Raw genomic sequence first — 25,397 nt, 5'->3', positions numbered from 1 at the left:
AAAGGGGGGAGTCGACCACACACCCAACAATTAGTGGCATTGCTGGTCTGGTGTGAATAATGTAACATGCGGATAAATGTATTGTTACGCATAGCGAGGCGGTATGAATATTCGTGAGGAGGCAGATCACTAAACGTGTGCTCTACTGTAACATTAGAAGGCTTATTTACATGAGGAACTGGAAAACACAGGAAAAATGCGTAACTAGTGCAGGAAATCATTATGCTGATGAATAATATGAAACTTAGAAAAACGATACATCGGATTGAGTTTTGACTGACTCTCTCACTATGGGGGTCTATTTTATACATGTCAGAAACAGTCTAACCGTTTCACCTAGGGGAGGACTTAGACAATCAAACTGGCTGACTTATTTTACTAGACCTTAATTTCTGTTTATACTCCTGTTGCGGAGTTTTCTCTAACAGGAGAGGGGTTGTGTCAATGTCATTTGCGGGACAGTCCTTAGAAACAATGTTTTGACAAGTCTTGATATCCTGGGAAATGTTCTTGGAGACCGGTTTCAATCCGTAGAATTTCTTGACGTGCGAAAGGTGCACCCAGCCGCGGCGTCCTTCCAATTTCACAGCTGTACGGGTGGTGAGGAGGACCTGACGGGGCTCCTTCCAACGTGGCTCCAGCGGACTTGATCTGTCGAAGTTACGTACGAGCACCATCGAACCTGGAACGATTTCATGCGGTGCCACCTCGGTATTGTCTGGAAATGTGGCGGCAACCTGTGAACGACATGAGTTGAGGGCAGACATCAAGGAAGCTAGGTAATCTGTCAGCATATTACATGAAACATCAGTAATACTTCGGGGTCTAGGAGTACCCCACATGTTAGGGGGGCGGCCGAATACGACCTCATACGGGGACAGACCTGATCTGGAATGTGCGACCATGCGCATATAAAACAAAGCGACTGGCAGAGCTACTAGCCAGTCCACACCCTTATCTTTACATATTTTGGCAATTCGAATTTTCAGAGTCTGATTATGTCTCTCGACTAGACCGGCTGCTTCAGGATGGCGTACACAATGAAACTTCCACTGGTACCCTAACAACAGGGAAACGTGCTTCATCAACTCAGATGAGAATGGCTGACCGTTATCAGAATATACGACTCTAGGGAGTCCATATCGAGGGAAAAACTCACGAACCAACTGCTTGGCAGTGGTCGCGGCTGTGTAATCTGGGACTGGATATGCTTCTGTCCATCTGGACAAAGCGCATACAACTACAAGGACATACTTGAAACCTCGACATCGCTCCATCTGAATATAATCCATCTGGAGGACCTCAAAAGGGTGGTCAGGAGGCTGGAAACCACCTTGTTCCACCGGGACACTTTTACCTGGATTAAACTGACAACATATCATACAGGTACGGACTTTCTGCTTGGCTGCAGCTCGTAAATGCTTGTTGAACCAAATGTTCTGGATACTGTCTAACATAGCTTTTTCTCCTAAATGTGCTGGACTATGTGCGGTAATAATGATGACTTGAACCATAGAGTCGGGGAGAAACCATGCGGTCCTACCCTTCGTCACCCATCCTTGATCTGTCTGGACCCCTCCTTGTTCAGACCACTTCTTGGTTTCATCGGGAGTAGCATGTAACTGGATATCTATGACATCTTGAGTAGGGTCCTTAACTGTCATACATGTAGTCAGATCTGGAGTGTGTGTCATGTTAACTGGACTGTCTAGAGTCTGTGCTGTAAGCTTGGCTGTGCGATCTGCTAGATCATTACCTTGAGAAATAATGTCAGTGACTTTCGTATGTGCTTTGCATTTCATGATAGCGATAGATGTCGGTAAATGTATTGCATCTAACAGAGCTTGGATAAGGAAACCATGCTGAATCTTGGTTCCATGAGAAGTCATGAAACCTCTCTCCTGCCAGAGCACTCCAAAGTCGTGTACAACTCCAAATGCGTAACGTGAATCTGTGTAAACATTAACTTTCAGGTTCTTGGCGTGTATACAGGCTTGTGTCAGAGCAACTAGCTCTGCTGCTTGAGCGGACAGGGTATCAATACGGTGTGTTTCAATAACTTCGGTGTCAGTAGTCACTGCATACGCGGCGACTAGTTCTCCTGTACTAGTTCTCATACATGAACCATCCACATAAAGTGTCAGGTCAGGATCTGGTAACGGAATGTCTGTCAGGTCTTGTCTTGGCTTTGTCGTAATGTTGACTACTTCCACACAGTCGTGTGCGGCAGGATTTGAACTAACTGATGGTAACAGTGTAGCAGGATTCAGGATGTTGCAGCGTCTAATATCTATGTGTGGCTGGAACAGTGTCAATTCATAACCTGTTAAACGTGCAATTGTCAAGTGCTGTGTTTGTGTTCGGTTTAAAAGAACTTCCACGGAGTGTGGGACTTGTACTGTCAAGGTATGTCCTAAGACTATGGAATCACTTTGTCTGATAGCTAGTGCTGTGGCTGCAACTGACTTGAGGCACGCAGGCAGAGCCTGGGCTACAGGATCTAATGTGCTCGAAAAATAAGCACAGGGCTTGTATTGTCCTGCTTGATCTTGTGTAAGAACAGATAATGCTGTACCTTCACGTTCAGTAACGAAAAGTGTAAAAGGCTTACTGTAGTTCGGTGTCGCTAGAACTGGAGCTTGGCATAAGGCTTTCTTTAACTCATTGAAACTAAGTGTATGTTCAGATGTCCAAGGGAGAACAGTCGATACGGCTGCCTCCTGTGTCGTTAACTGTATCAGTGGCTTGGCTAGAAATGCATACTGGGGAATCCATTGTCTACAATAAGAAGTAAGGCCGATAAAGGCACGTACCTCCTTCTGGGTCTTGGGCTGAGGAAGACTCGCTATTAACTGGATACGGTCTGGTGTCAACTGCCTACCCCTCTTGGACAGTAAGTGTCCTAAGTAGACCACTTGCTGGACACAGAATTGAAGCTTCGAAGGGGACACCTTGTGCCCCATCTCGGCTAGAAAATACAGAACCGTCAGGGATGCTCGCTCGCAAGCACGTTCAGAACGGGCTGTGATCAGTAGATCATCGACATACTGGAGCAGGGCAGTGTCAGTTGGCATGTGAATATTATCTAGTTGTCTCTTAAGTGCTTGACTGTAAATACTAGGGCTTTCTGTGAAACCTTGAGGAGCTCGTGTAAACATATAGCTCCTTCCATTTAAACAAAATCCGAAAAGAAACTGGCTGTCTGGATGGATGGGAACACTAAAAAATGCATTCATGAGGTCGATTACAGTGAAGAACGTGGCTTCGGAATCAATAGCAGTTAACAGGGAAGAGATATCTGGGACAACTGGGTACTGCGGAATAATACATTTATTAAGTTCCCGTAAATCAATCACTAATCGATATACTGGGGGTGCATTTGGATCAGTACGTTTCATGACTGGAATGATCGGAGAGTTACATACATTGGAGTCAGTTTCTACAACTACTCCTTGAGCCATGAGCTCGTCTATAATTTTGGATAAGGCTGCTACAGCCTCAGATGGCAATCTATACTGCCTGATTCGTGGTAACACTACACCTGGTTTGAGAGTCACACGATGGGGTGTGATTTGCATGTAACCTACATCAGTTGGACCTTGCGCCCATAAATGCTGCGGAACTTTAGACAGTCTGGAATCAAAATCTCGTAATACATAGTGACCCTTAAAGTCACGTAGGAACAATCGTATTCCCTCTGGGGAACAACATATAACTGCACCTAACTCTTTCAGTGTTTTAATGCCTAATAGATTTTCTGGACATGACTTAGTAAGTAACAGATCAGTAGTGCGGGACAATGGACCTACTTCTAGAGTGACTGGCTTTGAAATCTCATTAACGATAGGCTTTCCTGAAAATCCAAGGGAAACATTTCTTGAGCCTGAGAGCGGAGCCCCTGGAACTTCGGCATGACTAATTGTGGTCCTACTTGCCCCTGTATCAATCAAAAACTTTCTGTCTTTCCCTAATACTTGACTGTGAACATAGGGACCTTCTTGATCTACAGGTATCTCGATGAGAGGCAAGCCTACCTCCCTCTCTAGGCTGTTTCATGAATATGGCTGGTACTCTGGATACTCAGACTGTGCATACTGGTACATCTGCGATGTAACATGCTGTGTTGCAGCAATAGGCTGCGGTACTGTAACTGTCTGTTGTGCATTCTGTGGCTGAGGAATCTGTGAAACTTGTTCCTGTCTAGGCGGACGTGGTCTTTCTTTAGTCTTACCAGTAGCTATGTTGTGTTTCAGAACTGCACACTCATTTATAAAATGACCTGGCTGTTTACAATAATTGCAGTTCCCTTTAACGGGAGCTGCAGGATGACTGACTTGATTCGGACCCCTCTTCTGACTGTCTTGAGGAACAGATTGTGCAACTAGTACTTTCATTTTCGTGTCTTTCATACGTTTTCTCTCGTGTTCTTGCTCTTCCCTGATTCTATTCTGGTGGTACTGGAGCATCTGGAGCATCTGGGACGGAGTATTTGCTTGCCAGGTACTTTCGACTTTCAGAACTCGGTTTTTAATTGGTGGACTTGAATTCTCGACTAATTTGGTAACGAAAAGGTGAGGGTATGACTCACTACTTGTCTTGAGACCACTGTTGATACTAAAGCACTTTTCAAACCTAGAATAAAAATCACTAATGTCTTCTTCTTGTTTCTGTTTACAGGCTGAGATTGCATCCCAGTCTTCTTTTCTCGTTGTTAATAATCTGGGTAAAACTTGAATTAATAATTCTGGTAATTCTTTACATTTCTCTCCAAGACCAGTACCTGGTACACGTATCTTATCTTCTGCTTCTAGGACTGCCCAATCTATCTTTTTCTCTCCCACCTCCCATTCTTTTTCCTTTAGCTTTTCATACACCCCTGCGGGCAGCAGGACCTTTAACATTTTAATGATATCTGGGTAAGTGTATTCTCCCATACGGAGCATGTCTTTTAATTCTCTATGGAACCCTGCTGGATCTTTGTCATGACAGGGAATTAATTTCTTCATTTCGAGGAGTTCCATCTTTGTGATCGGAGTGTATACAAACACTCGCTGCATTTCGCCACCCGTTCCTTTAACTGGGTGGACTTCACGTAACGGATTCTGTCTGTCTATGTAGAATGATTTACTTTCTGGGGGGGAGGCATGAACAAAATGCGGGTTCAAGAATGTTCTATATTTGTGGCGCTGTTCTAGAATGACACTAATTAAATCGGTACCTAGGCCTCTCCATTTGTACTGGAGTAACTCGTTCAAGATATCATGTAACGGGCCTGGATCAGAATGTTGACCCTCATACAGAGTAATGAGGTGCTGAATCATATACATACCCACCAGTCGCTGCTCGGCTGGGGGCATTTTCAGAAACATTTGTGCCACTATTTCGTCTGGAAAAGTGGTAGAATCAGTAATCCATCTGACTGCTGATCGGACTAGTTCCTGTTCATGCATAGTACTTAACTCACTATAACCGATTCGTGATTTCAGAATGTGATCGGTAGCTTGAAATACTTGTTCTAGGGAACCTTGTTCTGGTGCTGGATGATGGAAAATAGACTTGTGTTCTAGACGTAAATGGCGATCTGGAAATCTAGGTTTTCCTACATACGCTATTCTGGCAGTATTCTCGTCGTCTTCCTCTTCAGGATCAGAGGTACTTTCTTTCTCGCTTACTTGTGCTGCTTTACGCTGTTCGTGTATCTTTATTATCTCTCTACGGATTTTCTTGTACATACTTTCCATGGCACCAATGGTATTGTGCTTTCCTTCGGCTATATTATCACTCCACTTTGTTAGAGTTTTCATTTCTTCCGGGTCTTTAGACGGGTAATCCTGTTCTCTTATTAGACAGTTAATTAAGAACTTTAATATCATGCGCTGAATCTCGGCTTTCCTTTGAGACATGGCATCACTAATACTTTGTGGGTCATCCCCTGTACGGATGAAACGATATATCCTGTCTAGATCTTCTTTCATATTCGGCAGGGTGACTAGATACTCGGTCACTCTCCTTACGCGTACGGAATATAAAACCATATTAAACTCGCCTGGAACTGGGTCATAGACACATTCGCCAAGGGTTTGCCTGATCTCTGCAACAGACTTATTACTTTTAGGAGTACGCTGTGATGCTTGAGCATGTAATTCGAGTGCTGATAAACGCTTGTATGGCGGCGGGGTTTGAGGAAGACCTCCTCCTGCGGCCCCTAAACTAGAATCATCAACTGATGCTTTTCGTCCTGGCAGGGTCGGTAATTGTAACGTGGGCTGGACTTGTATGGCGGGCTGACCCGGGGGGGCTGTTAAGGGCACCCCGGTGTCTGGAGGAGCAGGAATTACCTGATTTACAGGGACTGGCGGAGCGCGAACAGGATTTGCATATTCGGGGACTGTGTCGTCCAGATAGGACGAAATAAAAATATCAGCTGCGGTCGGTTTGTGACGTAGCTTGGTCGGAACTAACGGTGGCGGGAAATTACTGGATGCCTCTGGGGTCGCTTTTGGCAAGCCCTCAGCAAGAAGAGGATACATACCCTTAATGAGGGCATTCCTCTGTCTGTCTGATTGCTCAGTTCTAACTCGTTCACCTATCTCGATTAATTCTCTTTCTTGGGCTCGTTCTTGGGATTCTCTACTTAGTTCTGTCTTTCTGATTTCTTTTTCGGTTCTTTTATGAGCTTCTTTGCGCCATAACTCGATGGCATCTTTCTGTGACTGTCTGGCTTTCTTTTTCCATAATGCTTCTTCTACTCGCATGATGCATTCGGCATCCCATGTACCCGATACGGGCCATCTATACTTTTCTTCTAACTGTTTGGTATACTCTACCCATAAATCTAGATACAATATGGCGCTTATGCCATGCTTCTGATACATAAAGTGACCTGGACTGTCCCTGGGCGGGACGGGAACTGCTGCTTCCAGCAGACCCTTTCTAGTTTTTAACTGACGTAATTTTGAGAAGAGCGGCATGACTGGACTATAATCTGGACATAATACAATACACAATGAAAACACGAAATCACGTCGCACTCATACCACAACATTAAAATACATGAAGAACATTATGAATAACAGTTCGAACAGAATACCACCTGAAAATACTTGAAATTTCTCGAGAACAGAACTGACTAGAACAGAAACTAGATGCACTGCTGAAACAGTACGAAACTTACCGGTCTCTTAAAGAGACACGTCAGGACCCGCATCCACCGAAGTGGACACTTCGTTTGTGGGACTGTGTACCACCAACCCACAGACCAGAGTCAATTAAATTGACCCTGTCTAGATACCACCCCAGTAACGGTACTCACCGGGCAGCAAGAACGGAAGGCCTCGGACTGGACTGGACTGCTACGACGACGAACTTCGGACTTCGGACTTCAGTTACGGGTGGACCTCCGGATACCTCGGACCTTGGACTCTTGGCTTGGGCTCTGGTCGGGACTCGCCGCGTTCCTCCACCGTCTCGTCTGGATGCTGGACCGCCTCCTCCGTCTCCTCCGTGGGCCTGAGGGATACTTGAGCAGAAATATCTGCCACTGCGCAGAAGAGTTCCGTCACGACTGCAGAGGGTCAGGGGGTCGGCGTGGCTTCACCGACGCGTGGGGAAAGGGCAAGTCCCTATTCGGGCGCCATTATGTGGTAAATAAATAAATAATACCCTATTTTTGACTAGACATATATCATAACAGATAGCTCAATAAATAAGAGTCAAGATTCGAGGTAGTAGGAGTTTTGCAGGTTTATTACAGCATAAGGACAGGAACAGGACAACCTGCATAGGAATAGGATGACAGGGCCCAGCAGCTGCTGGGGCTGGGTCTGGGATGAGCGCGCTGACTTTTAATAACAATACATGAGCATATATACATAACGCAAACACATAGCATTACATTGCAGTAGGCGTAGCAGTGGGTGGAGCAGAAGGCGTGACGCGTAGCAGTCGCGAAAGATAAGAGTAAAAAGAAGGTGTAACTCAGACATGTGATGCAAACGTAACAGAATATGTCATGAATGGGCGGAAACATAGGAGGGGGCTACCTAAGGAGCCGGGGCCTCTAACCTGGTGGTGCGCGCAAACTGGCAATGACGTGTTACGAGGAGAAGCTGGGGGCTATGAACTCTGTGCTAGGAGCAGAGACTAAAGTCTGGAGGGTCGGAGCGACATGTACCTAAACCCTATTTAGTATCTGATGTTTAGGGAACATGTTGATATAAACTAGAAGTCATGAGGGGAAAAGCTAACTGACTCTAAGACTGGAGCATGCATTTATTCTACATATAGTGCGTGATGAAGAATATTAAATGACCATTAAATACAGTATTTCTCTTAACATGGAGCCGCATAGGCTAGACAATGACGGAAACTATTGATGTAGTTCAGTAGCTTAGGAATGCAGAGAAGGAGGACTAAACTGATAGCTGGAATCATAACATAGTCTTGGCAGACTCAGAGGCAGAGCCAAGCTGCACCGGGCACTGCGAGGCAGGAAGTAAGTGAAAGGTCGAGGATACAGGTGGGGGCTGGATCGCTCCTCAGCGAGGGTTCAGGAGACAGGAGCTGAATCTGATGTCCGGGCCCTGTTGAGGCCTAGAAACGGGGACTTTATAATGAAATAACGTGCACACTGAGAAACGTGGCAACGTAGCTTTACATAGGCCTGATATTCGTAGTATTCACGAGGACTGGAAACTGGCATACTAGAGGAGGACACAACTGTAATTGCGTCTTGAATCGGACATGGGGAATAACATATGCATATTGGTCATGCACACATAACATATGATGGATGACACGTAGAGACACAGAACATGGCAAAATTTACTTTTCCACAGTATTCCCCAACTCGTCAGTTAAGATCCGGGGGTCATAAGCTTCTCCAAATCCCCAGAATTAAAAAGTCTAGGGAGGGGGGGCGCGCCTTCTCTTATGTTGCCCCCAGATACTGGAATGCACTACCGGAAGACCTCCGGATTTGTCCCACATTCACGGCCTTCAAGAAGAAACTAAAAACATGGCTATTTTGAGTGCCCTGACTTTGTACATGGCAGTCTGTATCCTGGGTGCCGAGAGATCCCTTTGGGGATGATTTGTGCGCTATATACAAATAATAAATAAATAAATGTGCATACATCTCACCTCACCTCAAGGAGATCACTGGCTACCAATGCACAAGCAAGCACATTTTAAACTACTGACCCATTCTGTAAAAGCACTACATAACTTATCCCTGCTTGCTTCAACATGCGCATCCACTTCCACACACCTCCACTCAGCCAGACTCCTATTTCCACACATCTCACACATAAGGAAAACCAGAGCCGGTGGATGAGGCTTCTCCTTTGTTGCTCCAAAAGTGTGGAATGAACGACCGCTATAGATATGAGCCTCCTCCTCTTTTTTGAATTCCCAAAGAAGCTGAAGAGCTAGTTCTCTGAGCAAACTCACTAAACCCTATGCCTAAAAAGACCCTCACCTGCTTTGCACCTGGATACCTTCCCAAGAGTTAGAGTGCTGTACAAATCATTATAACATACCAACAATAGCATAGTGGAATATGCTTCCATTATCTAAATGCATTTTGATATTTGGATACCTAATTCTAATTGGGCTGATGTTTCCGCAGTCTTTCCAGGTGTTTGAACACCAGACATGATTTTACTGAAGGAATCAAGAGGCTTTGGCTGCAGCACAAGGCAATTCTCTCTCCCATTTTTTTTCTTTTCTGACAGGGAGTAGTACACCATTTCCCTTCTTCCCCTAGTCCCCACCCCACCTTAACCCCACTACACACACAGAGGCCTCCACATACATGTACTACCTACTCCAATCAAGTGTCAAATGTATTGTTAAACCCATGCGGTTATCCAATTTGTACATTTCAGTCCCACATGGTAGCCCCCATTCCATTGAGTTTAACCTGCAATTGCACGGTACTGGTGCTAATTACCACACATTTACATTACTGTTGTGTGCTGATTTACCACCTCACTAGTACAGAGCAACTCAATCAGCCCCTAATTAGCTGGAGGGAAAGAAATCTGAATGACATTAGGACTACTAATGGGTGAAAGTCATAATTTGCAGGAGTTATTTCAGCAAACACATTCAAATGTGTGTTTGTGTGTAACCTACACTGGCAAGGACCAGAGAAAATCAGACAAACACCATCTCAGTGAGGACTAGCACACCATGAGGGCAGTTCCCCATAGTGTGTTTGGAACGTTGACCAAGTGTGTCATAAAACAATAGGAACAGTGATATTTGCTATTTGCCATCTTTTACCCTACCTAAATATCGAAGATCAAAGAGCATGTGAAGTTGCACTATTCAATACACACTCTATTAGGGTCAATGGCGAGTCATTATAAATGGAAGTATACGAGAGGGAAAGCTAGTTGCGTGTGTGTAAACCCCTCAATAGACTATGGTTAAAAGTGATACAAGCTTGATTAATATGACAATGTCTTCGTCATATAGGTAAGTCATGAAATTAACAAATCAAGGTACTGTTTTTCTTCGTGTGTCCCACACCCCACCATTCTAAGTCAAACGAAACTCCCTGCCATTATTTTAGAAAACCTGAAATGAGATGTTGAGAGAATCATGGAGTGTTCTTGCAAATGCAAAAAAGGGTGTATGATGGTGCAACTAAGTTCTTTGGGTGACACTGTAAAGCATTGTAAATTATTGCTGTGTGGGTACCTGATCATCAGTGTGGTGTCTTATATAATGGTGTGAGTATATTGGTAGTTTTGTGGGTAATTGATGGTGGATGCAAGAATGTAACTCATGGGTGAGGCGTATGGACATGGCTATATGGCTGCTCAGAGATATGTCGGCATTTGCTGGTGGTTGTACGGACACATATTGATAGTTGTGTGGTTATTTTAAATGGAGGGTGTGTGGTCATATGATGGAGGATATTTTGACACATGACAGTAGGTAGACACAGGTATAAAGGAGGGTGTTATGGAGTATGCAGTACTTAATGACATGTTGTATTGTTCTGAAATTCATTTAGTTTCAAAAGCTGTGTGACATGAAGGCTATGATGGAGGTGGCAGTTTAGGTTGGTTTAGTTTTGGGGGATTGAGACATGTGGTTAAGGCAGCACCATAACGTGTGAATTTCATGACTTATTAGTGTTTTTTTGCGGTGCACGACCTAATAGTCCCAGTACACTGTATCGCACCGTACCAAGCTGCACCTCCGCATTGTACCACACAGTACTGCAGAGGCCGCCAGAGGCCTCCAGCCTTTAATTTGCCCCCCCACAGAGGCGGCCTGGTGAGGAGACCGGGTGTGGCTTGTGGGGGTTTGTGGCTCCGCTTGGTTCGGCACTTCCTTCTGCTGTTAGCGGCAGCAGCAATGGCGGTGGCTGTGGCGGTAACAGTGGCGCCGGCGGCCAGTATCAGAGTCAGCTGCTAGTATGGATTCTGGTGTCTACAAAGTAAGGCATCCCTGAGATTTGGGAGAGCAGAAAGGAAGTTGTAGACAGAGGTAGTTTGCACTCCTATACATTTTGAGTGCAGAGCGTGACTGAAGGAAAGGGGAACTTGAAGTACATAGTGGACTTCAGTTCTGAGTGGGATTGCAAACTGACCAAATTGGCATGTGGTTGCTCTGAGTGCCTGTGTCTCATCTCCAGAGACACAACACTACTCACATTGCTATGAAAATGTTAGTTCTGGGAGTGATGCAGCGTGCATTTCCATCCCGTCTCATGATCGTTTGCAGATACTGAACAAGAAGGTTGAGCCAGTTGGGACTGAAAACTTTGGTCACAAAGTTGAGTCTGTGGAATATGAGACGCAAAGAATTGCGTCATCTGGAAGACCATACCACTAAATCATGCTTCAAGCTGACACCATTTAACATGTAAATCATTGTACTGGGCATAAACCATTATACAGATGCTTAAAATAAGCAATGAGTAAAGTAACATGCAGTAAATGGACATTCAGAACATTATATTGGCTGAAATCTTACCAAAGGAGGTTTGTCATCGAGTGGGTGGAAATAATACAGCAAAGCAGTAGTAAGCAGTAGGTTTCTTGTTTTGCTAATTACTTTGGTGCTTTTTGAGTAGTATTCACACAACTTTCCCAAACAGAAGTTAATCCACTTCTACTCCTTACTGGAAGGTCTCGGGGTGAACGGTGATTTGTTTTTGCAAAGGCTGGAGTATGGCAAAGCACCACAGCTAGTCACAAAAGATCTGGTACTAATGGGAGCAGTGGTCGTGGGGATGAGTTTTGATGTCTCTGGACTGGCACTTCGGGTGGAGGTGAAACTGTCTCTAATGATGCTTTTACCCCTGAATCTACTGAGGAGTTTGAACCCTTGATAGGTGATATCAAAGATTGTAAGGCCCGTAGGTATGCTTATTTTCTTATGTCTTCTTTCTCAGGTAGGATGTATGGTCTCCATCTCCGTTTTCATTTGGAATATCTCATCATCATGCGGTCGAATAAGATGTTTCACCAGAAGGCTAAATTAGGAATTCATAGCTGTGCCTCATGTTTGAGGCATTTAAATCTAAACCATGACAATCGTCGTGATGAAAGACCATAGCAGTAGCAGTGGGCAGACAACAGAACTAATGACTTGGTTGGATGCTATCATGCCTTTGTTAAGCATATCTAGGCTAGCCTTACAGCGATATATAGGCTTGAACAAGGAAATCCCAAACAGACATATTGCAACAGCTTACATAGGTTGTGGTACATGTACTTTTCATCGAAGTGGCAGATGTGCAATACATTTTCTCTTCCACAAAGTCGAAATCTTTACTCTCCTTGTTGGGAGGAAGAATGGATGAAGGAGCAGTGGCATGGTATTTTCTTGCCACCAAAACAATGACCGCATCAGGAGGATGATCTATTCAGATAGAGTCATAGCCAGCAAAGTGTTACTCAGTTTATGTGAACCTCTGATTAGAACCTCCTGGAAAATATTGTCATGATCAATAGGAGACATCATTACAAAGGGGCAAATCAGTTCAGGTTGGCAAATATCTTCAGATCTGAGATGTAGTGGAATACCTATAGTGGTGTGGTGAGATCCTGATCAATAGTGAGATCTAGTATGATGTAATGGAGGCATGAATCCCCTTGGAGGAACAGCCACAGGAGCAACAGACAGTACAGGCTCTGGTGCTTAAGATCTGGGTGAAGAAGGCTCCGGTGGAAGAGGATGTGGTGAAGGATGCGGTGAAGGAGGAGACCTAGGAAGAGGAGATGGAGAGTCTCATATTCCCGCTGATGGAAGTAAGGATCTGGATGGAGTGAAGGATCTCAAGTCTAAATCCAAAGCAGAAAGTAGCTGCTGCGTCTTCCTTTTCCTAAGCCATTCCGCATACTTTGAATGGCAACAGAAGACTGTAAATTGCGATATTGAGTGGTGTCACAACGACAAACATCTCCCCTTCTTCGACATATAATGTTTCCTCAATGTCGAGCCAGTCTTTGACAGTGAATATGGTGGGATAATACCTGTTTCTAACCACATGGACGATGAGCATAGATGGCATGTTTATGCTTGTGGTGTTATCTCTCGGCTCTACCTCTAGGAAAGACCTCAGAGATAGGGCACTGGGAGAGAAAACACCATCTCCTTGTTCCTCTGATCTACCTTTTCCTCCTGGCAGGGAAGTTTTGTTGCTTATGCATCTCTTCTTGACCATCAAAGTGAAGTTTCTTCTGGTCCATCAAAGTGCAAAGGAGAATGTCCTGCAGTGCTTACACTGGTCAGGAATGTGAGACTCCAGCAGACAAACAATACACAGACTATGAAGAACTGTTGTTGCCATCTTTCTGCCACATCTAGAACACTTTCCAAAAATAGTTTTTTTTGTGACATGGAAAATTATAGAAATAACTCAGTATAAAAATACAATGAGTACAATCCGTTTTTTCTTTGTGGCATGGAAAAAGAACTATGTTAGAAAATGATAGAAATAACTCAGTGCAAAAAAATACATTGAGTACAATCAGTTTAAAGAAAGTTATGGAAACATTTCCAAGTCAAAAAGGGCAAAATGCAGTACTCCAGAATACTGTCACCAGGAGCAGGAAAATAAAAAATAAGGCAACTTCCCCTTGAAGGGCATATCTGGGCTACGAAGTGCTTAGCGCCCTTAAGGCCTTAGTGTACGTTTTCAACATGGCATGGCTACAATCTATCTAGCTACATTGCCCTTGTTCTCTTCCATTCATTTCCTTTACAAAAGAATATTGAAAGAGTGTTTTCCTTGTCATGTAGATTTATGGAGACATTTGTACGACTCAAATATGTTTTCATGTTTTTAAAGTAAATACAAGGAACTGGCCAACATAGCCTGTTTTATAGGCTGCAAAAATCATTATGTTGGAACTGATTCAAATATTACATTTCTGAAAAAAATTGAAATTCTTACTTACTCTGTAAGCATCTGTTCATAGTATGTAGTACTGTAGATTTACATGCTATGCATACTCCTGGCATCTAGTATTGGGCTCAGACGTTTGCAAATTATTTATCTTTGAAGAAGTCTTTCAATTCACAGGATGCACAGCAACTCTTCCCTTAGGGCACTGATCCCATGTTTTCTTCTTGTTTTTAATCTGTTTTTCTTATTATGGTGGAGCAAGGATTTGCACATAATGCGACTTGCTTTTACTCAGTCCTCTCGACATAACATTAATTCGCTAACCAACATGTTTGTCCTATTAATATTGCATTTCACAAAACATTGGGTATCTAGAAGAAGCTTGCGTATGTGCTTTTACTAATGTTAATCCGCTTGCAAATAAAATGGCTGCTGCTACGCGGGATTTCTTACTGTGCATGCGTCTGTCACACTCACGTGACATGACGTACTCTTTGCTTTGGAGGGAATATTTTGCTTCTGCGCATTACAACTAAGATGGCTGCTCTGTATTACAGCATGCATGAAGCTTGCACTGCTGATTTTGCGAAGCTGTTCGTCCTGCTTAACACTAACGCAATAGTTAAATATAAAGTAATGGGAATAGAGTAGAGATAAGTGGTATGCAGTGCATTCATTTATTCTGTGTTCTCAAACTGTTTCTTTTCTATTCTTACATGTAAATCAATTTGGGCCTGACGCCTATTGCTGAATTCCATCTTGGGGAAATTGCGACTGCGCACGAAACACAAAGTCCATGAAGCAGAATGACCTTTGAAATGCAGCCAAAGAACCAACTTGCTAGAAGATGTTCCTGAGAAAGTCAACTTCTGACCCCTCTGAAGGAAGCTAAAAACTAAAATATGGACTACATTGTAATCATTATTGATACATTCACTGCCGGGTGGAATAAAACATATACGTGGGAAAATAAATTGATGGGCGGGAACGCAAACATTAATATTCATTCCGAAAATTTTCATTTTAGTATGTTGTGATGACCTCTCCTCATTCTTTTGTCTAATCATTACACTTGCAACATTGGGGGGTGGTACACTGACCTGGAAAATAGTATAACTAGGGTAGGCTTAGTTAGTTAATTTGTCCCACTTGTCCGAAAAGCTGACCTGTCACTGACCCAACGCACTCAATAGGGATAGAGAGCAGAGGTGCTGGCGGAGCACTCCGTCAGAAGGTTCGAAACCCAGATCGGGGTTTGAGAGCTGAAGTGCTTGCGAAGCACTTTGTCGGAGAAATTGATAACTCTTACCGGGTTCTGGCTGTTAGCTGCAGAGAGAGAGTAACGCAGGCGTTGCAACTTGAACTGCGGGTGCCGGTCTTAGCCTGTGGTAGTTCTTTCCTGATCCAATTTGGCTTTACCTGTCCTGATTCTGATCTGCACCTGCTTGCCTTTATGGTGCCTGCACTTTCGGGGTTCTGTCCTTTAAACTGACCCGTGGCCAGGGTTAGTTCTTCCCACCATTCTAGGTAATATTCAATGTGGGTATGTCATTGTTCTGATTCCTTCTTTTTTCCCACCCTAATGTTAAATGATGAAGGTTTTGCATATTGTCGTATGTCATTAATCTGTTTCCTTCTCTCTTCCCACCCTAATGCCAAATGTGTAAAGACTGCTTTATAAAATCTATACATATTTTTATTCTTATCGTTATCTTCCTAATTGAGAATTTTCTATTGCTTAATGCAATTAAATTTTTTTTTATATGAGTGCAAATGTTATTTCCTATTATTCTAACACCCTTGATCCTGAGGACTTTAGGTACCGACTACAAGGATTGGTAAGTCAATGGTATAGGTCCTAAATGAAATTCATAAATCACTGATTAGGGTAAGTGCCCAGGTTACCTCATTAATCTCACATACAAGTATAAGTTGTGTTGCTTTATGGGCCCAGGTGAGTATGGTAAACTGAGTCGGGTGACCTGCCCGCTCTATCAATTACACAAACACAGTAACAACTGTGAAGCCATTAAGAAAGTGATCTGTCCATAATCGTACTTACATTATACATAGTCATGACAAGCACAGTAAAAAATACAAAAGAGATAAAGTAGCTGGCACTAAGAAAGGCATGTGTGTGATACCGGGGATCTTGTGAGATGAAAGAGGGAAGAGAGGGTCACTCGCCAGATGATATGTGAGGGGGCCAAAGAGTCAAGAAAAGTGGGTGGAGCGCATTAATCTATTAATGATAGCAAAAGGGTGCGGACATGCCCCCAGGTCCTGGCTGTACATCTTGTAACTGGCATTCACTAGAAAAGAACATAGGTGGGGGGGCTCCAGGGTCCTGGTGTGCCGTCATTACATGCAGTATCTTACTGTGATGGAGCAAGGTTTCGTACGTTACGCGACTTGCTTGAGGGAGAGGTGTGGCGCCGCGGCCAAGGCGACTGACGCTGGAATCTGGGGACCACGGTTCGATCCCCGGCTCCGGCGGCAGGTTAGCCCAGCACCATGTGACTCTGGGCAATAGCTCGCTTAATCTTCCCGACGGCCCCCAGCGCCTAGAGACCCTTACGGGTGATTGTGCGCTTTACAAATGTGGACTTTACTTGTACTCATGAACCTCAAATAGTGTTAATAGTCAAATCAATATGTTTGTCTTACTAATATTGCACATTTTACACTACACGGGGTGTTCCAGTGACGCTTGCCTATGTGTTTACTAAACAGTAATAACGCTTGCCACTAAAATGGCCGCTGCTTCGCGGGAATTTAGTCTGCGCATGCGTCGGTCATAATCACGTGACGTGACGCACTTGCAGTTCTGGTGGGAAATGTTTGCTCATGCGCAATACTGCTAAAATGGCCGATTTGTTTTCTCATATGCTCCGTGCTTGCAAAGCTGCTTTCGCAAAGTTGTTCGTTCCGCACTTATCCTAATGCTATAGTTATTATCAAGTAAGGGGTATAGTGTAGCTATTCATGGTATACTGTGTATTAAATTTTTCTGTATTTCTAAATTGTTTTCGCTTACTTTTCATGTACTGCATTCTTTGGGGCCTGAGGAACACTCGTGACTCCATCTTGAAAAGCCTTTCTGGTACTCGTCACGTGATGAGGGAAAGAACCTCATGATGCAGTGGAGCCCAGCCAGCTGGCAGCCAAAGCCAAGATGCTCCTGGGAACCTGAACTGTGACCTAGCTGCAGAAGCCGACTTGTACCTAAAACTGTTACAATTGTATTTCACTACTGTATACTCTATTGTATTCTGTAAATCTAGTGTCATGGGAAGCTAGAACTTAAGGGGTGGGTACGAGAACTGAATATTAAGTCTGGGAAAGTCAAAATCTTAGGTAAATGGTGACCTAATCCCCTCCTTTGTCCAATCAGAACTTGGGGACCCTTTCACTTGCAACATTAGTGGGTGGTACACTGACCCGAAAACAGTATAACTAGCCTAGGTTTAGCTAGAGAATTTGTTCGACTTGTCCGAATAGCTGACCTGTCACTGACCCAACGAACTCTATAGGTGATTGATACAGAGAGCTGCGGAGCACTCTGTCCGTAATTTTCCACAAACTATATCGGGGTTTGGAAACCTTAATTGCTGGCGAAGCACTTTGCTGGGAGATTCGAGAACCCAATCAGGGTTATTGGCAGATTCCTTGCAGAGAGGGAGTAGCGCAGGCGTTGCATCCGAAGCTGCAGGAGTTGGTCGTACCCTTAGACGAATCCGGTCCTGATCCAAATCCTGGGGTTATCCTGTCCTGACTGTTCATGAGCCGTACCTGTTCGCCTACCGGCAACCTAAGTCCTTGAGGGTCCTTTTCCCGTTTTTCCCAACTGACCCGTGGCCAGGGTTAGTTCTACAATCTGTCCTAGGTAAATATAATCCATGTGGGTGTCCGTCATTCTAAACTCTTTCCTATTGTCTTGAACGAAATATACATTTACATGTGTCATTTAACCTTCTCTCCTTAAATGAGATTTTTCATGTTTTATTGTTTATTAGCATGCTCCACTTTTTTACCTACCTTAAGTAAATGCTAAAACTGTTTGCATATATGTTTGTTCCATTCTTACCCTTCCTATAGAGAATAAGCATATCTGGATAAATCAAATAGCCTGAGTCTCATTTCCTCTGAATCGTTAGTGAGTTTCGAAATTCTACTTTGATTAGTATGTTCCCTTTCTTTACCCGCCTTTAGTGAAGTTGTGAAGTTCTGTTTATCTAAAATAGCGTGTTCCTTATTTTCCCTTCCTTTATTTTTCATGATTCTAAATGTTTCTTACTCTCATACATAGTTATACAATTGTTATGATTCTCGTGACAGATAGTTTGATTGGGGTGAACCTTTGGCTCATGACACTAGAAGATAATAATGATTAGATAAAGGTCTTGAAAACTTCCCGAGTTTGTGGTTATTTAAGAGTACAACATCATTATTCAACTGTATATGGTATTTTTGTTTTGTTTACTTATTTTCACAACTAGCTCCCGGATCCATTGTGATCATAGGTACCCGTAACAGTGGAGTGGTAAGTCGGGTACATTGGAAATACAATAGGAAGGAACAGGAATACTGGTAGTAGAGTGTAAGGTTACCCGATTAATAAATATGGAAGATTGAATTTATGGGCCCAATGCGTATATGGTAAATTTGTGAGTCGGGTGACCTGCGCGCTCTATCAACTGTGCTCCTGAGTCTCCCCTCATGGTGGCCGGGCTTTGTTTTTAGCCTCGATGTACACAATGTATGTGTCCCAGTTCCCACCTCCCACTCTTGTCATTATCCTGTCATGGAGAGAACGTAATACGGTGCTTCTGTCCGTGCCCATTTCAGTAACGTGTTGAGCCAGTTAGTAGTGTCTGGGATTGTCGGTGCCTTCCAGCTCAAGGCTGATAAATCAGTGCTGGTATTTATTCCCTTTGGCTTTGTGATGGAGTCCAAGGAGGCAGGATTTGGAAGTGGAAGTCAATGCATGGCTTGTCAGTTCAGCCGTGAAAGTTGTGTTCTCCTTACATGTTAGTTGTAGTGGGGGTAATCTCACACCATATGATAGAATCCCGCTTCTATCAGTTTATTTATTTATTTATTTATGTTTGCAATTTGTATAGCGCACAACTACCCAGAGGTGTCTCGGCACTGAAAAGACAGTAGTAGAGCAGACTGTTGGAATGAGTAATTACTGTTCGAAAAGCCAAGTTTTTACTAGCTTCCTAAATTTAAGAAGGGAGGGACTAGCCCTGATGTGAAGAGGGAGGGTGTTCCATAATTTTGCCGTGGCAAATGTAAAGCGTCTGTCTCCCCATGATGATTTCTTCAAACGTGGGACAGTTAAGAAGCGGGCTGAAGAGGAGCGCAAGGGTCTGTTAGGAGTGTACAGGCATAATGATTTTCTTAGGAACTCAGGTCCAGAGTTGGTAATTGCCCTGTATGCGATACAGAGTGCCTTGAATTTAATTTGGTTCCTGACCGGCAGCCAATGAAGTTGGCGTATAACTGGAGAAATAGATTTAAAATTGGGCGTGCCAGACAATATTCTGGCCGCTGAGTTTTGAACTAGTTGCAGCTTATTTAAAACTTTCTCCTGGGCATTTAAGAAGAGGTCATTGCAATAGTCGATCTTAGACAGGCCTGTGCCATCAATAGTTGTGCAGGAAGGTCATTCTTGCGAGTCAGCGTCTTTTCCATGTCCTTCTGGTTACGTGCACAATGCCTTGTACAGGACTGGAATAGCCCGATACTGTCCACCCTGTAATAGAAGTATATGTAGGATGGGCGATTGGGGTAGCTCCACATCATCAGCACCCCAGCTGGTTCTCACCACATGCTGAATGGCATGGTAAGTCAGGAAGTGACCCATCCCCATGGCACATAGGACATAAAAGTCCTTTTGTAAAATCCATTAATAAAAATTGATGGTAAAACCCCCACTGGCACTGGCAGTCCTGGTCATCACACTATGTCCTATACATTAAAGATGTGATCGATAGAGCCAACCCTAATCTGTTTTCTTTTCTACAAGCATCCTTTGATATACCTAACAAGAAATTTTACAACTTCCTCAAACTCAATGTTACGATCAATCATAACCAATCCTTCCGGAACCCAAAGAACCCAAGCATTCTAAAGAAACTATCTTTACTTGCATCCAAAAACCACCAATCCTCTAAAATCTACAAAAGTCTCCAGGAACACACTCCCAGCCCTATACAAAAACGCCAAAACAAATCGTCTGACTCTTGCTTTAGAGAAGGTTGCACTCAACTAACTGAAGATGAGTCCCAGCCACTGCAGGTAAGAGCGTGTGGGGCCGCATGGGGGGGGGTTTCGAGGGACAACAACGGGGAAATTAAACAAATAATTATTTTTTCCTCATGGTTGCCTCTCTAAATCCCCCCAGCCCCACCGCTCTTACCTGCAGCAGCCGCGGCTGCGGAAGATAACTGGTCTCAAGTCTGGACACATGCTACCAAGCTCAAGATCTTCCCTGTCATCCTACCTTGTAAATACTGGCTACTACACAGATGCTTCTGGGCCTCAGGGAAACTGTGCAAATTCAGTGTGTTAAACTCAAACAAATGCTGGAACTTCTCTTCAGATGTTGGTAACCTTAAACAAATATTTTCTTTTTTTGCTCCATGATCTGCTCTTACTAGGAAGACATTAGCAAAACAATAGGCTACATCTTCCACTGTAAGGCGACCCTGGACCAAGTTTTAATCCTCCTAGGCCCCATCATTCTTCCAAATTCTCCGTCACTCAACATAACATAACTTTTACTATTCAACTTACTCCTTACAGTAGGTGTGAAAATGATCCTTCGCGATTGGACAGACTTCAAATCTATTGTTTAGAATACTTGGTGGACCTGGGTATGCTTACTCAGACGCACGGCCAACACTATTTGCCAATCAAAACTTCAACCACAATAAATCTAGACTGCTTTGGCTACCCTTAGAAGTTTACATATAGACCACCACTCATTCTGATAAGGGTACCGAAATGTGAAACTACCCTCTTGCATCAAAAAAATACTTTGGGATCCCCACCCCACGTTACTATCTCTCTCTCTTATCTATTTTTCTCTCTCCCCTCTTCTTCCAACAAGAAGTAGACTATAATCTGGCCATGACAACTATTGGGGCAGTCGTAGCAACTAATGCATTTCGACGTCCGGTCACATCCAATGATTTATTCTGTCCTAAATTGCATTGGACTTGCAGGTATTATAAGTAAAGCACTGTACGGTCTTTACTTGTCACCTATAGTATTTTGTTTTTATTATTTTACTTCTGTAAAGCGAAAAAGTAATTTGTGTTTTCTCCAACTATGTACTGGAAATTCTAGAGGTATACAACCCTTGTTCCCAAATTCCATATTTGGCATCCAATATACTGAGCCACATGGAGAACAGCAACCAGTTACCAGGCAATGGATGTCTCCTTTCATTTAAAGGGAGCATCTTTGCCATAAGGTTGATGAAACTACTTTGATTGTTTGAGATATTTTTGTTTTTTGCTTGCACCTCCTGGAATCTGATACAATGCTTTGAGATACAGGAAAATGAGCACACAGACTGATGACTTACTCTAGGTTGCTGTTTTGAGTTCTTCTGTGTATTGACTTCCTGGTCAGTGATAGTGAACTCTGCAGCCTGAAGTTTCTTTTCCTCCTCCCACAATACTAGCTCCTTGTCATACCCGACCAGTTCCCTCTGCACAAACACCTGTGGGAGACAAACAGAAAGATTTTTTAGGTAGCTACAGCCACGCCATTAAATATGTTTCATCAGTATGAGGTAAGTGATGTATTATATAGTATTTATATAATACACTCACAATAACCATATTGGGTCCTGTAAGGCTCGTTTATCAAACCTCGGCTCAACCCTGGGTATCTGTGGCTTCAAGCAATCAGGCTTAAACAAAGGAACAAGAGTAAAGCATCTAAACAGCACTGAAACAATTGAATACAAAAAACTATGACTTTCAATAATTCCAATCCCGATTTATAAAAATAGACTGCATTTTAATGAATTTATAGACACCAACATGATCAATATCCACCAAAGGGTTCTGGAGCTATAAATACTTGAAACAATAAATCACAGCTTTCTACTCAACCACAACCAAGCATTAGTAAGCACTGCAGATTTGGTACTTCAAAACTGTTTATGGAAAACATTTATCAAAGTTGAGTGCGATCACTTCTAGTTACCCTGGGCGACCAAGTCCGGCAGGGAGCAGGTCAGGGGGACTAACAAAGTCCCAAAGAACCGTGACCTTGAAGCAAGAGCAGTCTATAGTCCGTTCATGGCACCTTGCTATTGACTTCTATAGAGTGACCCTGATGCAAGGGTTGCAGTATGCTGAAGATGCTAAGTATGCTGTACGGTCGATGGGGGCTTCCTGCGGTTATTGTTTGATCCAGGTTATTGGTGGGGAAACTTCGACGTTCCTCGGATACTACTGGTCTCGGTTACAATGAAACCAGCAGTTCCCTCCTGGCAATAACCTTACACCTAGACAATCAAACTGCACTCCGACGGCTCTACCGGGTCCAGCAGATTCACATGCAACCTTTGAGCATCTGACTGGGTCTCCTAGGCTGCACCTCGGTGGCAAGAGATGATCCAGTGATCTGGGCTACCAACTTGCCAAGGCAGGCCTCTTCACCTTTTGTGGCCCTAGTGCTGAAACAGGAAGTCAGTCAACTGACTCTTGGAGTCTCTACTTCTCTCTGGGGCTTGGGGATGACTTCTCCTTGAGCAGGAGACAACAGGCACAGTCCACACTTTGCTTCCCCCTACATTCCTGGACGAGAGCTTAGGTCCACTCATCAGGCTCTGCTAACTATCCCCCGCTTCAGTAAGAAAAAGACTGGTGGTACGAAATTTGCAGTACTTGCTCCTTCGTTTTGGAACTCCCTTCCTTCGGAACTCCGCATGTCATCTTCCTACATGGAATTCCGGAAGGGTCTCAAAACTTTTCTTTTCTCTCGAGCCTACAATGCTTAATCCCCCTCTGCTCCTGCCCGCTTCTCTCAATCCAACAGCGCCATGAAACCGCATGGTAAAAGTGCGCTATGGAAAAGTTTTTAAATTCAAATTCCCAAGGAGCAGCAGGAGCAGTCCAACCTTGGTGCAGACTCTATTTGCCAGGACCGAGGTCAGAGGGGCAGTCCTCCTTTGGTCCTCTTCTCTGGTACAGGCCAGACCTGAAGCCTAGGGGCCACGACTGCCTCAGTTATCACCAGAAAGTGCCCTCAGGGGATGTGGTGCTCATGAGCCAATGAGGTACTTGGATTCCTCATGCTTGATGACAACATCCTGTGAAGTGTGTCATCTAGCTATCCCAGATTACTGTGTTCTGCCCACTCACAAGACTCCCCTTCTGTGTTGTTTGGTAACCTACCCTAGAGGTGCTACATACCTACTGGAAAACCGGTTTGGCAACTGCTTTCCCTCTCTGTCCCCGACACCAACCCATCTACCTGAACAAAAGAGTACCCCGTTTTGTGTGTGTTCACTATTTATTCTTCCCCTTTGAAGCTTGACCTTTGGGCTCACAACCAAATTGTTCACACTTCTCTCCAGTTGAGCAGGAGGCTGCCTAGTTGGCAGCATCTGCGAAGGGCCACAGGAAACCTTGGGCAAGAGTGGCAATTTTCTAAAAGTTACATTAAATTCCATTTGCGCATCAGACGGGTTTAATGTAATGATTATTTTGATACCTTGAAGTACTAACAGTAGTCTCATTCAGCATTTAGCACAGCTGAGTTGTCAGCGTCCAATCCTGCACTCGCCAATGTGCGTGCACGCTACTAGCCTTTCAACAGTAAAAACAACAATTTGGGGTTTTTGCTGTTACGACATATACAAATATATGTTTTGCTCTTTAATATACCCTGCATTAGGATGCAATAGGCCTACCTTAGGGTGACATGTGTATATTAGAGAGGAAAGGTGAACCATATCATTCATTTTAATGGCAGATTTGAGTCATCAATTTAAAACTGCTCTACCAATCTGTAGTGGCAGGCTGGGAGTAATGTTTTTGCTTGCAGCAGCACAACTAGAGAGACACTTTTACTTACAGGCCATAGGTATCCCTGGTACCATGTACTAGGGACTTACAAGTAAGCTATGTTATGGCAACTGGGTATAAGTCAATTAAACAAAAGTTTTAAAGGGTCAAAGCAGATGCACATAGTCGTGATTAGCAAGGCTCATGACATTGTAGAATCATTATACTAGTGCTTAGCAGTCAAAATGGGGGGCAGAAAGTGAAGATGAACCTGCAAAAAGCATGCTTCCTCACAATCTGGATGAAGCACTATCTCCTTTATAATCAATACAGTTACTTGTGGGCTCCATTGTAGATAGCCGTGGTAAAAATCTGTATCAACAAATAAACTCATCTCTTCACAGTGAAGCCAACAATTAAATGAAATATGATTCCTGTAGTTAGTTGATGTGATAAATGTAAATGTAAATGTATTTCGATTTATATAGCGCACAAATCACCCAGGGGTCTCAAGGCGCTTGCTTAGGGAACCCGTCCTGGTATTCCCCTGTGAGATACCCCGGCAGGGTATTCACAAGGTGAAAGCCAGGCATCCCGCCGCGAGGGGCCATAGTGGAGATTAAGCAAGCTATTGCCCAGAGTCGCAGAGTGTGACCCCGTGAGTCGAGTAGGCACCGGAGCTAGAATTGTCGAGTCCGTGGAATTTTTGAGCCCGAGACCCGCCGAGGCGGGGAATCGAACCCTGTTTCACGGCTGATCTCAGCTTCCGGGTCTGCCGCCTCTAACCATTGAGCCACGCTTCTCCACATAGGTAGGGGTGGGCGGAATTTGCATAATCGTGTTTCGCAAATCTCTGCGAAACAGTAAAAAATCTCCGCGAACACGCAGAAATTCCGCGAACATGCGGAATTGCTTGTTCGCGATGCTTTTTTACTGTTCGCAATCACTGTTTGCATGCTCGGGAGGAAATATCTTGCGAACACGCA

General features: G+C 43.8%; 1 protein-coding gene across 1 annotated transcript in view; it reads right to left on the bottom strand.

Annotated features, from left to right (window-relative positions):
- CFAP65 (cilia and flagella associated protein 65) overlaps positions 1-25,397 on the bottom strand; it is a 621,863-nt gene that overhangs the window by 74,763 nt on the left and 521,703 nt on the right. Inside the window, exon 27 of the mRNA XM_078679214.1 lies at positions 21,975-22,112. Within this exon, the coding sequence (XP_078535340.1) occupies positions 21,975-22,112 (138 nt within the window). The remainder of the gene's footprint in view (positions 1-21,974; positions 22,113-25,397) is intronic.

This window comes from Lissotriton helveticus, chromosome 3_1 (genome assembly GCF_964261635.1).
Source record: "Lissotriton helveticus chromosome 3_1, aLisHel1.1, whole genome shotgun sequence".
NCBI lineage: Eukaryota > Metazoa > Chordata > Amphibia > Caudata > Salamandridae > Lissotriton > Lissotriton helveticus.
The sequence above is the reverse complement of the archived record's forward strand: the minus strand, read 5'-3'. Positions and strand labels throughout refer to the sequence as shown.